Source organism: Capricornis sumatraensis, chromosome 16 (assembly GCF_032405125.1).
Source record: "Capricornis sumatraensis isolate serow.1 chromosome 16, serow.2, whole genome shotgun sequence".
Lineage (NCBI taxonomy): Eukaryota > Metazoa > Chordata > Mammalia > Artiodactyla > Bovidae > Capricornis > Capricornis sumatraensis.
Genome location: NC_091084.1, coordinates 66,379,204 through 66,395,056, shown reverse-complemented (window position 1 = coordinate 66,395,056; position 15,853 = coordinate 66,379,204). Strand labels below are relative to the sequence as shown.

The following is a 15,853-nucleotide window of genomic DNA, read 5'->3' as shown; positions in this document are numbered from 1 at the left end:
AGGAAGTGGTTTGGTGGGTAGAGATGAAAACCCCCAGTGGTAGTGTTTCACAGATCTGAGATTATTCTCCTCCCCCTCTTTCCTGGTTTCATGATCTTGGGCCTGACTTTTCCGAACCTCAATTTCCTCATTTGCCAAACAGCCATAATGAAATCTTGGTTTTAGGGTTGTGGTAAGAATTAAATGTGTGGATGTCTCCCCATAATACTTGAAATACGATGAGTGGCAGCCAGCATTCTTGTTGGAATAAGTATGGAAAGAAACACTTTCAAACTTGGAAGTGATAAAATCACGTTTCTCTAAACATGCTCTTTGGCTCATATGATTTTCTTGTTTGGGCAGCTCTCTCTCTCTTTCTCTAAATTCCTTCCAGGCCAAAAACAAAGCACAGTTTACAAACACCAGTGTTCATAAATTGATGAAACTCGGATGAGTTTTCTGGGAAGCTCTAGATTTATTCTCAATTTTCGGGAAAGATATGGAATAGAGAAGTCAAACAAGATTATTAAAGATGTAACTTGGGTGTCTCTTAACTTTAAGCATGGTGCTTACTTAAGAGGTGGTAAAACTTGTCTCCTCTAGCCCTAAAAAATTACCTGAGCAACAAAGTTTATCTTGGGATTTTTCATCAGAGCAGGAGCCACTGGGTCCATAGAAAAGATTTCAGATAATGTGGCTAGTCAGAAGCAAAATATAGTATGTATTGAATCTCCTGGTCCTCTTTTGTAAACACTCTTTGTACAGAAATGTGGAGAGTTTTCCTCAGGGTACGGTACCTAGGAGGGCCCAGATTTTAAATTCTAAATCCCATCACCAGCTCTTTCATGCTTTTTCTTTTCTATTTTTCAGGTACTCTCCCCTGGGTATTGCCTGCCTAATCTGTGGGAAGATCATTGCAATCAAGGACTTAGAAGTGGTTGCTAGGCAACTGGGGATGTACATGATCACGGTGATTGTCGGCCTCATCATCCATGGGGGGATCTTTCTCCCCTTGATTTACTTTCTAGTGACCAGGAAAAACCCTTTCTCCTTTTTTGCTGGCATTTTCCAAGCTTGGATCACTGCCCTGGGTACCGCTTCCAGGTAGAGAACACAAGAAATCACCGTTTCTCTCTGCTCGATCCTTTAACTTCTTTGCCACTCCTTTTTCAAAATCTTCCCATCACAGTATTCAATGAGAACACTTTTCACATATTATTAAAATATTTTTGAAGAAGCAGAACACTGTAGATTCTTGAATCCTTTTAGGAACTTTTGATTTTTTTGCTGAACTTTTTGCTGGTATGCTGCTGTCTTGGAACTATGATCTCATATAACATTTCCCAGGTGAATGCATATGGTTCATCTTTAGGCATAATTTGGCACATATAGCATTAGGGAAAAGTGTTAGTAGCGCAGTCATGTCTGATTCTTTGTGACCCCATGGACTGTAGCCTGTCAGTCTCCTCTATCCATGGTATTCCCCAGGCAAGAATATTGGAGTGGGTAGCCATTCCCTTCTTTAAGAGATCTTCCCAACAGAGGGATTGAACCAGGGTCTCCCGCATTGCAGGCAGATTCATTATGATCTGAGCCACAGGGAAGCACAGATAGCATTAGTTCAGCTTTAAATGTTTTCCAAAAGGGTGTAACAGGATGCTATTTTATTTAAGAAATTCTCTCACCTGTGATTTGAAAAATGCTATTACAGCATATCACTCTAGAGTAATTTTTCAAGAATAAGAAAAAAAGGTTTTGCAGGATGAATGGTAGGTTAGGTGAGATTTTTCAAACAAACTGGAAATCAGACAAGTCTTTGAACCTGTAATGGACTATTCAGTCCCATTGATTTTGAGGAAAGTCAGGTTGGTATTGATTTGACTTAACATTGACGAAGAGTTGGTTCCTTCTTCGTTACCTAGTTCCAGTGCCTCAGAAGCCAGTGAGGGCTCCAGAGATATGCAGACCGAAAAAGCAAAAACTCTTCTTCCTTGGACTGAATTTAGCAAAAACAAACCAACAAATCAACAAAAACAAGTACATAAGAAACACCAAGCAATGTAGAATTTCCAAGACTAAAAGAGCTTTATTCTCTCAGCCTGCAATATTCGCTTTTATTTCTGCACATGTGTCCTTGGTTCACGAAACAGAGACTGAGGCCATAAAGTAGGTGGCAGGGAGACAGACAGACTCTGCAACCCACAGCCCAGGGTGATCGCTGGAGTCACAGGTTGGCAGGTCCTTGTTACAGAGCCCAGGACCACGCTCCGCCAGGGAGGCAGCTACTCTGTGACACAGGGAAACTGCTGCTCCTGAACTACTGAGCAGGCCATCAGGTTTTTCTTAAGTTACATAATAGGCCCATAGTGGTGATGCCTAGGAAGCCAAATTATATTTCCAGCTTGCAAATCAATGAGAAGTTTGGCCTAGTAGAATGGAAGGTTTCAGAAAAAGTGAAAATATATTCAGTCTGGGAGATCTAGATTCTGCATTTGGTTTCCCAAGACGAAGGAAAGTACTCCAAAATTTTCTTTTTCCTTCTTGGTCCTATAAATTTCTTATGGTTAAAGAGTTCTATCCATAAAAATCCTGTCTTTTTAGTGGAAAAGTTAACTTTTTTTCAAAAATAAAGCAATCAGGTTTAGTTTCATTTCTGTTTTCTGGTTATGAGCATGATGTTTTCTCATTATGAACAAGTTCAGACAGTGAATAAAAGTTTGGAGAAAAAACAGGCATCACCACTGATACTTAAGTAGTAACATTTTAATTAATCTTTACAGTTATGTACATTTCCATTTCGTATTATATGCAGATATTGTACATTGCTAAAGTGAGTTGAGAAGATCCCTTGCAGAAGGAAATAGCAACCCACTCCCGTATTCTTGCCTGGGAAGTCCCATGGACAGAGGAGCCTGGCGGGCTACAGCTCATGGGGTTGCAAAAGAGTAGGTCCACAACTTAGTGACTAAACCAAAAACAACAAAATTTTCACTGGTCAACATATCATAAGAGTTATGTTATATCTGTTAATATAGCTCTTACTATAACTATATTTCTATTACTACTATTTTTAAACTTCATAATAATATACTGTATGTACTATAAAACAACCCCATCCCAAATGTATATTTAAGCCTTGTATATTGAATAGAGCTGTGACACGCAGCATTGTAAATACATCTCTGCAAGGATGTCTGATGATCTCCTCAGGATAAATTTTGAGTTTCTGAATCTGCTGGTAAGCCCATTGATGGTTTTGAAGCATATTACCAGATTACTATTTGGAAAAGTACGTTGGTTTATGTCCCTGCTAACTGGGGACATAAAAGCAGTCATTTTAACACTTTCCAAACCTATTGGTGAAAAGTGATCTCACTGAATTTGCATTACTCTGATTACTGGGGAGGGAAAACATCTTTTTGTGTTCTTTTTGATCATCCTTCCCTCCCCTCCCCTGCCCTGTGAATTGTTTGTGAGCTTACTTTCCTGTTGGGGTATTTATCCTTTCCTGATTGGTTTTCAGCTCTCTTCATGTATAAAGATATCAACTTATGTATCATATGTTGCAAATAATGCCCCTCTTCACTTGATATTTGTCTTAATATTTTACTGTGCTTTGTATCACTAGCAGGTTTTAATTTGTGGAGCTTCCCCCACGGCTCAGTGATGAAAAGAATCTCCCTGCGGTACAGGAAACACAGGCTTGATCCCTGGGTCAGGAAGATCCCCTGGAGAAGGGCATGGCAACCCACTCCAGTATTCTTGCCAGGAAAACTGCATGGATAGAGGAGCCTGGCGGGCTACAGTCCATAGTGTTGCAAAGAGTTGGACATGACTGAAGCAACTGAGCACAAAGCCATCAATCTTTTTCTTTAGTATTTAAAATTTTGACTTTGCTTAGGAATATCTTTTCCACCAAAAGTTGTAAAATATTACTTTATGTTTTCTTCCAGTGCCATTATGGTTTTGACTATCTCAAAATATTATTATCTTTTCTTTTGAATGACTAGACAATTCTCCTAGTCCCTTTATACGACAAAGGTAAATCTTAAAATCATTGGGAAAACCCGAAATTATATCTAAATCAAAGACAAATTCTTGGGTTATCTGACCAAGACCACAAACATTAGATGCATTTCTCCCCTTTTACCTTGTATTTTATCTGAAAAAAGAATATGGTTTTAATCTTTGGTTAAAATGTGGCTTTTGCCCGGATGTAGAAAATCCCATGGACAGAGGAGCCTGGTGGGCTGCAGTCCATGGGGTCGCTAAGAGTCGGACATGACTGAGTGACTTCACTTTTCACTTTCATGCATTGGAGAAGAAAATGGCACCCCACTCTGGTATTCTTGCCTGGAGAATCCCAGGGACGGAGGAGCCCGGTGGGCTACCATCTATGGGGTCGTACAGAGTTGGACACGACTGAAGCGACTTAGCAGCAGCAGCAGAATTTCTTTTATTTTCTTTTTAAAGTCACGGTGGCAGGGGTCATGTACTGAGAATTAACTCAAGGTTTCTTTCCCATTATGACCACAAGGGAAAAGCCCCAGGGACACAGTTAAATACACTTTCTACCTCCTCAGACCTTGGCCTGTATGGGACATAGAGGGGAGGTTTGGCCCCATTTTCTCAATAGGCACAGGGGCTGGTGTCAGGGCAGCTGGGTTGCAGTAGGGGGTGGCCTGGGACACATCTCTCTGCATCCCTCTGACCTCAGTGCCTGCTGTTAAAACTAATCTGGATAAAAAAACAAGAAAATTATATCTAAATCATATGACCATGGAGGCAGGAGCCAAAAAAAAAACAAACCCACAATGTCAGAATGTCAGCCTGTCAATGCAAGAAAGAGTTAAAATTCTCAAATCCTAATTTGGACTGATGGGGTACATATGAATTTTTAAGACACAAAGCATATCCCCTAGTGGCAGTAAGAATATTTTCATGCCTCACCAGTTGTGTTCCTCAGTCTCTTGAATTGTCTAAAGACCCTTTGATGACAGTGTGGGGAAATGAATGCAGTAATAATAGTGGATATATTCCAGTTGTCCCAGCAGTGTCCTTAGATTCACACCAGTGAGAATCTAGCTGCCCACAGCAGCTATGCTGCCATTTCAGACCAATCATGGTGTCCTGGTGACATCAAAGGATCTTAGAAAGGGGCTGGGGGTGTGGGAGAGGAATAAAGGACATTAGGTGAAAGTGAGGGAATTAGCTGCTCCCTTACATTCGACTCTTTGTGACCCCATGGACTGTAGCCCACCGGGCTTCTGTGTCCATGGAATTCTCTAGGCAAGAATACTGGAGTGAGTTGCCATTCCCTTTCCAGGGGATCTTCCCCGCCTAGGGATCCAACCTGGGTCTCCTGCGTTGCAGGCAGATTCTTTGCCATCTGAGCCACCAGGGAAGCCAAAGGACGCTAACTTCTCTTGAAATAGCTGGGGCAGCAAGCCAGGTACAACAACACTCCCATATGTAAATGAGGCCAGACCCCAACCTTTTCCCTGGGTTCCTAGGGCTTTTTAAATGAGAGGTCTCCAAACATCCATAACTTTCTCCACCTAAAGCCAAAGAGGAGCCATGAGACAGACCCCTGACCTGAAATCACAAAGAATGGTTCAGTAAGATGACTCTGGCTACTCTAGGTTGTTAATAGGGCTTGTGGGTCTATGGAATGTTAAGGTGCAGATTTACGAGACCCTAAGTTTGGAGCTTCAGGGTCCTTGGTTCTGAGTTGGTCCTGGAATCTGCATTTTGTTTATCATGCCTGACACTGACGGTCCTCTTCCACTCTGAGAAACCGAGACCTTTGCAAGTGTCTTTGTCCAGCCCTAATCCTGACAAGTAGGAGGGAACCATGACTAAGGCTATAATGACAAGAAGACAAATGTGCCATCCACACTAGGGGTTTCTCTCAAGTCAGTTTGCTAAAGTTTGAATAAGAAAAAAGAGAATGGCTCACAAGGTATTCCCATGGCAGTTGGAATGTTCTGCGTCACTTTCCATGTTCATTAAACTTTGAAGCAAATCCACTTGCCCTCCCATCACCTCTGTCCACATGGAAATAAAAAGTCTGGCTTTCAGCGACTCTTACTCTCGTAGGTCTCCTCTTTTAGAAGACACCAAACATGGCAGGGGTTCTGGCCTTTGAGAATGATTCCTAAGGTCATGAATTTGCATCCCACGCCTGGGAGGAGTAGGAGTGAAGTCACTCCACATTGGGTCTTTGATTAGCTACAGAGCTTTCCTGCCCTATGTCATAGGAGAGACTCTAGAGTTGGCAATGACAATTTATCAGGGAGTTGGAATGTCTGTGAGGATCCCCAGGAAATTGGAAAATTCTGAAAGAGATGGGGATACCAGACCACCTGACCTGCCTCTTGAGAAACCTATATGCAGGTCAGGAAACAACAGTTAGAACTGGACATGGAACAACAGACTGGTTCCAAATAGGAAAAGGAGTACATCAAGGCTGTGTCTTGTCACCCTGCTTATTTAACTTCTATGCAGAGTACATCATGAGAAACGCTGGGCTGGAAGAAGCTCAAGCTGGAATCAAGATTGCTGGGAGAAATATCGATAACCTCAGATATGCAGATGACACCACCCTTATGGCAGAAAGTGAAGAGGAACTAAAAAGCCTCTTGATGAAAGTGAAAGTGGAGAGTGAAAAGGTTGGCTTAAAGCTCAACATTCAGAAAATGAAGATCATGGCATCTGGTCCCATCACTTCATGGGAAATAGATGAGGAAACAGTGGAAACAGTGTCAGACTTTATCTTTTTGGGCTCCAAAATCACTGCAGATGGTGACTGCAGCCATGAAATTAAAAGATGCTTACTCCTTGGAAGGAAAGTTATGACCAACCTAGATAGCATATTCAAAAGCAGAGACATTACTTTGCCAAGAAAGGTCCGTCTAGTCAAGGCTATGGTTTTTCCAGTGGTCATGTATGGATGTGAGAGTTGGACTGTGAAGAAGGCTGAGAGCCGAAGAATTGATGCTTTTGAACTGTGGTGTTGGAGAAGACTCTTGAGAGTCCCTTGGACTTCAAGGAGATCCAACCAGTCCATTCTAAAGATCAGCCCTGGGTGTTCTTTGGAAGGAATGATGCTAAAGCTGAAACTCCAGTACTCTGGCCACCTCATGTGAAGAGTTGACTCATTAGAAAAGACTCTGATGCTGGGAGGGATTGGGGGCAGGAGGAGAAGGGGATGACAGAGGATGAGATGGCTGGATGGCATCACTGACTCGATGTATCTGAGTCTGAGTGAACTCCGGGAGTTGTTGATGACCAGGGAGGCCTGGCGTGCTGCGATTCATGGGGTCGCAAAGAGGTGGACACGACTGAGTGACTGAACTGAACTGAACTGAACTGGATTCTTGCTGAATGGTGCTTGCCATATTTGTCCAGCTTTCTCAAAATTAGCAAGCCGGCTCAGGGCAATTCCCAGGGGCTGGGTACAACCCATGTAGTTAATCTTGTTGGAAACAGTGTTTTAGCATAAAATTATGGGTCATTCAAACATTCCTCATTCTGTCTTACTATTAGTAGCTGAACCTTTTCCTTACCTTTATTTTGCAGCCCCAATTAATGTGGGCAATCACACAGGTTTTGAATATTTAATCCAAGATGAAAACAGGGACCAAAGGGAAAGGAGAACTTGAAGCTCTGAGTAGATCTCAAAAACTAGAACCAACAAAAATATTTTGCTACCTAATTAGCATCTTAATAAGATTGAATGTGAGCCTCCAAATCAAGGGGTTTTTTGTTTGTTTCTGTTTTGTTTTTTTGTTTTGCTTTATTGCTAGAATTGAAATTTATTTGAATTTAAAACATTTTTTACTGGAGTACAGAGCTCTATTCAATACTGTGTAATGGCCTATATGGCAAATTGATGGGTTTTAATTTAGTTCTAGATGCTGCTTTTTTCAAGTCACATTGCTTGACTGCAACAAAGAACAAAAGCTTTGTGGTGGCATTTCAGACGGTGCTTTGTCCTGCTTCTCTAAAGTGGACACAACTCTCGCCTCTCTTGTCCCTTAGTGCCGGAACTTTGCCCGTCACCTTCCGCTGCTTGGAAGAAAATCTGGGGATCGATAAGCGTGTGACTAGATTTGTCCTGCCAGTCGGAGCGACCATTAACATGGATGGCACGGCCCTTTATGAAGCGGTGGCTGCCATCTTCATAGCCCAAATGAATGGCGTCGTCCTAGATGGAGGCCAGATTGTGACCGTAAGGTGAGTGACGTGGGTGGGATGAAGCACTGAAACAATCCTTTACCCTTTTGTCCCTTCCACAGTAATTCCATTTCACAAGGGCCACTTCAGTTTCAGTTATCCGGGTAGAAGGATGGTGAAAGACGTGAAAGAGCAGAGGAATTATTGGCAAGCTCAAAGGGAAGATGGGAAGAGGAATTAAGCAGGCTCACTCTAATGTCTTCTGTTTGTATTGCCTATGTGAAATTGCTTCAGAAATTTGATATTGATTGATTTTTAACCATCGTGTGATGTTCCAAGACAGTTACTTCTATATTTAATAGATGAAGAAGCATAGGCTTCAGGAGCTCGGTAGTTTGTCTGAAGATGTAATACCATCAGTAATGAGCCAGAAGGGCTGTTACTGGGACCTGCATCAACTGACTCTGGATCCAGTTTTTCTTAAAATATGCTCCCTTCAGCTTTCCAGGGAATGACAGCATAACTGATAAAGTACTTGGAGGAAGAGATTCCTCAATACAGCACGTAACATTTTATTACAAATAAATAGTAATTTTTTTTGTTTTTGCTAAAGTCATTTTACCTATGTATTTATCATTTTTAAAAATTCAGAAAGAACACTTTTCCAAAATGTCATTAAAGACATATCGCTTCTCTGCAGACTTAAAGATCACACCTACTTGTATGTATTAGTTTATCTAATCCTCACAACCATCCTAGGAGGTATGTACTTGTCTCAGTCAGCTCAGGCTGTGTAACAAAATACCACAGACTATTTGGCTCAAACAGAAGATGTTTATTTCTTATAGTTCTGGAGGATGGGAAGTCCAAGATTAAGGTGCCAGTGGGTTCAGCTCCTGAAGAATGTCCTCTTCCAGATTTGCAAATAACCACCTTCTAGATGCTCACTTACATGGCCTTGCCTTGGTACCTGGAGAGAGACAGCAAGTTCTATTATGTCTCCTCTTACAAGGACACGAATCTCACCATGAAAACTCTACCTTCATGACCAAGGCTCCATCTCCAAGTACCATCACACTGGAGATTAGGGCTTCAACAGATGAATCTGGGGAGGACGCACCTCAACCTATAGCAGTACTGTAAAGGAGGCTCAATTTCAAATAATGGGACAATAATCACAAATTCTAGGTTGGTTGAGAGCACTGTGCCTGATATATAGTCACCTGTCAATAAATCTTAGCTACTAGTATTATGACTATTATTGATGCCTAATCAAATACAGTGCTCCTAGCACATGACAGAAAAAGGTGACAGTGATATAGTGAGTAACATGATGTCACTCAGTGGAAAACATGCTTTATGTCAAATTATCAAGCCTTCTAAGTCATGTCCTGACATGTCCTGTGTACAGGACTGCCAACCTCCCTTCCTTTTAAATTCAAAGACAAACCAACCTCCCTTACTTTAAAATTCAAAGACAAATGGGGCTTTTTAATGTCTCTGAAGTCTCCCATTAATGAAGCAACCATGCTTCCCATCAAGCTCACATCATTAGATGAGAACTTGCAGATCACACCAGGTGATTGAGATTATGCTTGAATTATTTAAATTTACCCTTTATTTTAATAATGATAGTACCGAGAATCTTCACAGGACAAAGGATAAAGTTGGCCAAATATATTTAATAGTGGTGCCTCTGACAAGTTCAATCAAATCCGCTGTTTGTAGACGTCACAAGGGCTATCTGGGAAACACCTCCCCCCCAAGGAGTATATGTAGTTCATATACTCCGTATGTAGTATATGTATATTTAGTATATGTAGTTAGGTAGTTTCCTGGCTGCTACTTAGTATATGTAGTATATGTAATTCCAATTTAGTCAGAGAAAAATAGCCAAGTCTAGCTTCATTCCTGTGCCTCCAAGTACATTTCTCATCTTCTCATTTCCCTGCATGTAGCAAAACAGTGGCCAGGAATTCTTAGCAAATTTGTTAAGTCTTAGAGTTCAATGTGCGGAGAAGGCAATGGCACCCCACTCCAGTACTCTTGCCTGGAGAATCCCATGGATGGAGGAGCCTGGTGGGCTGCAGTCCATGGGGTCGCTAAGAGTCGGACACGACTGAGCGACTTCACTTTCACGTTTCACTTTCATGCATTGGAGAAGGAAATGGCAACCCACTCCAGGGTTCTTGCCTGGAGAATCCCAGGGACTGGGGAGCCTGGTGGGCTGCTGTCTGTGGAGTCGCACAGAGTCGGACACGACAGATGTGACTTAGCAGCAGCAGTAGCAGAGTTCAATGTGAGGAGGGATCAAGAGACATAAAAAGGCAGCATGGCATTGGAATCGAGTAGACGAGTGCTCATATCCCAGCAGACCATGTTCAGCTGAGTGACCCTAAGTTTCTCCACCCATCCAGTTGGTGGTACAACCAGATGTACCTTGCAGGGTTACTGTGAGGTTCTGCTGCAATTAATGTGTGTGTGGTGTCTTGTACAACATCCAAAAACCAGCCAGAGGAGTGAGCCAGAGGAGCGGAAGGACGTGAAAATCGGGAAGGGATAAAGAGAGGGAAGATCTCCGCCCAGGGGCTGTTGCAGGGCTTAGAGTTCCACAGGCACCCTGCCTATGTTCGGGCCAGGAAATGACTGAGATGGAGGAACAGAAAGAGAGCCAGCTTCCAGGAAGATTTCTTTATAGAAGTTTGTCTCACACAACCAAGGGGTAACAAGACAACGTGGCCACAGCACCCAGGGATGTGCAAGAGTGACTCACAGAACAGAAGCAACTGAGGTTGCAAGCAAAACAGCCTCAGCCAAGACTGCTAGAACTTAGGAAGTTCCCCTTCCCTGGTGTGTTCTATCCATGTTGGGGAAATGGCTGAGAATTCCCACCTGCCAGCTCTCGGGACTTTAGGGAAGTTTTCATCACAAAGCAGCCTCATCCTGCCCAGATTTCCCAATGAGAATAAGAATTCACATGTATTAGCGGGAGGGGACTTTGCAGTGTGCCAGCCTCTTCTAAGTGCTTAATTTCTGAGCTCCTGCATACCCCATGAGTGAGACCCCATTGTTATCTCTTGTTTTATAGATAAGGGAATCAAGGCACAAAGACGTTAAGTAAGTTGCCCAAAGTCATGTGCTTAATAAGTGCCAGAATTGGGATTTGAAGCTAGGTCGTTCAACTTGAGAACCTTCTCTGATAACCACTACTAATTATTATCTCTTATGACCTAAATGGATGCCCCCCACCCCCCAAAATGGAGCTCTTTAAACCCTTACATCAGCTCCATATTGCTGGGGCAGGGTAAAAGCAAAGATGGGTTCTAATCCCACCTAGGGGGAGTATCTGTTTTGTGATAAGCCTAAATGGGGGAAGGATGGCAATATGGAAAAAGCAGTGCAAACCACAAAACCTCCTGGGAACTTTCTTTCCTCAAGTGTAAGATTAGGTAAATTCAGGTTCCTTTTGACTGTAATACCAGGGCTCTGTACATGGACACACCAATTGGCAAATCAGCTTGGGAGTCTGAGTCTTGGTTTGAAGCCAGAAGACCTACTGTAAAAACTCTATACAAACTGTAAAACAAACAAACAAAAAACTTTATGTAAACACAGAGAAAGCAGCCGCCTATTTCTTTTCAGCAGTCAGAAAAGCAAGTTGGGAATCCATATTTTCATAAGCTGTCCATTCAGAAATGACAGCTTTTATAAACAGCATCCAGAATAGAGGGAGAAAAAGTCACTGTCCTTTGCTTGACCACAGAGGCCCTCTGGTGTCTAGGAGGGGTGCTTGAACCCTAGATTAAACTCGTTTCCAGAGACAACTTCAAAATGGCACTGGGTATGCCCTTGGTGTCCCTTGAAAAGCAAGGAATGAGATGTTTCAGGAAGAAGGTCTCCCATTTTTTTTATTATCATTTCTTGGCGCCCTGTTTCTGAATAATGTACTTTCCAGCCCCTGGTGAAATGTCCAGGCATCTAAAGCTTAATGCCATTTGGAATTCTGTCAGTTTGTTTCCCCGATGTCCACTCAGTTGGGTCTGGATATTTGCTATTCTGAGTTCTCATGTTAATGTTGGCAATGACCTCCTCAGACTCTTGCCACTTAGTCCAGAAGTCTCTGTTTCTCACAGAGACATAAAGACGTAAGCAGAAATGAATGCAGTGGTGTTCCTGTGGAAGGATTAAGGGTGATTTGTTTTTCTTCTTAAGTATTTCCTTGCCTGCATTTAGAGCCATGCTTACCTTATTTGAGCCCTGTGATGTATTTGGTGAATGGCATGGCATGATGGGGGCAAGACTCTGATCCATGAATTTGTAAGCTTCCATCAGACTGAGCAAAACCCAAATAGACCCTGTTTCCTGGGTCTTGGTACTCCAGATTCCTCTATTCCTTGGGAGGAAAAAGGGATTTTATGACTGCTGGGAAAATTAGAGCTTAAAATTGCCTGCCAGTGATGGTTTTGGCAAGGCTACTTTCTCTTCCTTTGACCTGACCTTTTTCGTTCTCACAGCCTCACGGCCACACTGGCCAGCGTTGGTGCAGCCAGTATTCCCAGTGCTGGGCTGGTCACCATGCTCCTTATCCTGACGGCTGTGGGCCTGCCGACCGAGGACATCAGCCTGCTGGTGGCTGTGGACTGGCTGCTGTAAGTGTCTGTGTGTGTGGCTCTGCTGGGAATGTGAATACTGCCGCCCAGGGGTGGACAAGATGCAAGGTTGCGCCAAGATCTTCTTCGCCAGTCCCCATGACAACGCTCTCATTTCCTCCCTCCTTTCTTCCCCCTAACATTTACTGAGTGCCTCTTTGGGAACCAGAGAAGAAAAAGAATGTTTGAGAGCTTCAGAGTCTAGTGGAGGAAGCAAATTAATTAAAATACGAAGTTAAAAGCAGAGCTACAAGGGACAAATTACTGTTGAAGCATGCAGGGGACCTCAAAACTGAGTGAGCTGATTATACTGAGTGGACAAAGCACAAAGGAGTATATACTGTATGATTCCATTTATGTGGTGCTCTAGGAAAGATAATATGGTCTCCAGCAGTAAAAAGAGATCATGGTTGCCTGGGCCCAGAAATCGAGGCATGAGGATTAACCGGGAAGGGCCCAAAGAAGGCATTAGGAGTGATAGAAATGGTCCATAGACACAGGTATGCACAGGTGTTCACATAAATGGAAACTCGTCAAAACATACACTTAAATGGGTACATTCTATTGTATGTAAGTTATACTTCAATAATGTATATTTCTAAATTGCACACACATAGAATAATAGTGATAGAGATAGACACCCATCCCACACTAGGATGGAAAGGCAGAGTGGAGAAATCAGAAAACAAGGGAAATAGCTACTGAGTACTATGTGTCAGCTACACTGAGTCCTTCACAGGTTTCTTTAACAATGATGAAGATTTGGTGTTATCACTTCCATTTTATAAATCGGAAAACTGAGGTTTAGGGAGAATGAATAGAGATTCGACCCTCGGTCTGCTTGGGTTTGGAGGCCACCACATTCATAATCATGGCCACATTCAAGTTCCTAAAGGTAGTGATACCTAAGCTGGACCCTAACAGGTAGGTAGACGTTACCCAGTTTAGGACATTCTGGTCAAGGCAAGCCTACACAAAGGCTCAGAGGCAACAAATAAAGTGGTTTCGTACTGTTGGAGCACAAAGTGAAAGGTAGGGAGTGGTGAAAGGTGACATAAGGTAGACAGCCTTGAGCCCGTGCAGAGATGCTTGAACTTGACAGTGTACATGTAGCCCAGCTTGCTTTCCCAGTGAAGGACATTATCCTAGTGTGAGACTCACTATCTGTTCCCAAAGGTGGGTCAGTCTATCCAGATGGCCCCCAGTAGGAGGCTGGCATATTCTTGCCAAGGTCTTCCTGGGGCTCTGATGTTTTATGGGATGTACACTGGTACTTCCAGTCCAGTCCTGGCACTCCGTGACAGGGGCCAGCCCTTGGCTTCGAGTCAGAGGCTCGGAATGACGAGCGCAGAGATCCAAAGTGTTCACACTTACTTTTGTAAAATTGCCCTACCTGCCAGTAGCGATTTTTCTGACATTTATTGACATGGATTTTAAGAGCCAGAAGCCACATTTTATGGACTTGAGTTCCTGCATGCTAGAGAAGTTCCACTTCTCTGCAAGCACCCTTCCGAAGAGAGAAGGGAGTGAGTGGCCGAAGGGAAGAAGGAGATCTTGGAAGGGTAGAAGGAAGCCTTGTCTTTCCAGAAAACTTGCCTATTCTTGAGGTTTGGTTACAAATGAGAAGTGGACAGAATCTGTTTAACTCAGGAGGGGCACGGATCTTCCTAACTGGTTCTTCTGTCACCAGAGAAATGCCCTGGAAATGCCTTTCATGGGAGACGAATCTTATCTGTCCCTGCCCGTCTCTTTCAACGGGGGTAGAGGAGCCTTAGCCCTAGTTTGGCGGTTCTCTGTGCCCTGTGCTGGCCCCAAGGGGCAGGCTTTCTCATGATATCCATCCAAACAAGGCAGTTATTGGGGCAGCTGAGATTGGTTGGTGGGGTTTGGTGGAAGGATTTGGAGCAAATAGGATGAGAGAGACTAAGGGGTGGGGTTGGTTTTGGTTAGGAGGAGGACAAAGTGGAAATAAAGACGTTGGCCACTGTTGGGGACAGAGCACACAGCAGGAGCTCAATAATTGCATGTTAAAGTGACACACAGAGCTGCTTTGTGATAACCAGGGGCCTTTCCACACATGAAGAATGATAGAAGAAGCTATTAAAAGTCCCAGCTGCTTCCCTTGTGACTTTAGCCTCCTCTACCTCTTTGACCTTTGAACTTATGCTGTTAGGATCCGTTGCCTACTCTCTTCTTGGACTTGTTGCCAAGGCCTGAAATCCACCATTAGAGATGTATCTCTTTAGCAATGATTAGTATAGATGCTGCCCCCCATTATAATGCAAATTCATTTTAGTGGAAAAATATACTCGATGTATCAGGAATGACGAAAAGGAGCTAATATTTGGTGGGTGCCGCCATGCTCTTTACATTAGTTTACAGTTAATCCATAAAGAGCACAGTGGTGTGTTTCACAGATGAGGAAACCAAGTGTCAAAAGGCACAGGGTAGCTTGTGTGGCCGGGTCAGGGCCCTTCACACCACCCCACACAGGCGCAAAGGGGTCCAGAATCAGAATGGTTGGGAAAAACAAGCTGATTCGGGGGCACCCCTCGTTCTACTTTCTAACCAGAGAATTTTTTGTCTGACTTGTTTTTTTTTTCTTCCCCTCTCTCAGGATTAAAACAAAACAAAACAAGGAGGTTAAGTGGGGACAAACAGGGTACAATGAAGGTCTCAGCCACTCTAAGACTTCAGGTCCTCTGGCTCCCTTGGATCAGCCATTGTGGGCTGGTCTTCCTGGCAGTCATCTTCCAAGCCTCTTGGAGGAGAGTCAGCTCATGAAACATGCATGACCCTGCCTCCTCCTGACCTAAATGTCAGCGAATAGGCGCTCACAGGCTTGCACCTGCACCCAGAGCAAGGCGTCCTCATTCTGGAGGTGAAACGTGCTAGCAGGAGGGAGTTGGCTGAACAACAGCAAAAACGTAATGATCCGTTTGGATTAACTCTATTGATGAGATTGCGTATGAGAAAACGTCATTGCAGGCTGCAGCTGGAAAGGGTAGAGTGATTGAAGAACTCGCTTCTAGTTCTGGGGTCTGATC

General features: G+C 43.3%; 1 protein-coding gene across 3 annotated transcripts in view; it reads left to right on the top strand.

Annotated features, from left to right (window-relative positions):
• Positions 1–15,853, top strand: part of SLC1A2 (solute carrier family 1 member 2) — a 104,270-nt gene that overhangs the window by 71,639 nt on the left and 16,778 nt on the right. For 2 of the 3 annotated variants that reach the window (XM_068988262.1, XM_068988263.1), the window contains exons 7-9: positions 850–1,083; positions 8,023–8,217; positions 12,672–12,806. In XM_068988262.1, the coding sequence (XP_068844363.1) occupies positions 850–1,083; positions 8,023–8,217; positions 12,672–12,806 (564 nt within the window). The remainder of the gene's footprint in view (positions 1–849; positions 1,084–8,022; positions 8,218–12,671; positions 12,807–15,853) is intronic. The other variant, XM_068988264.1, reaches the window with a different exon arrangement.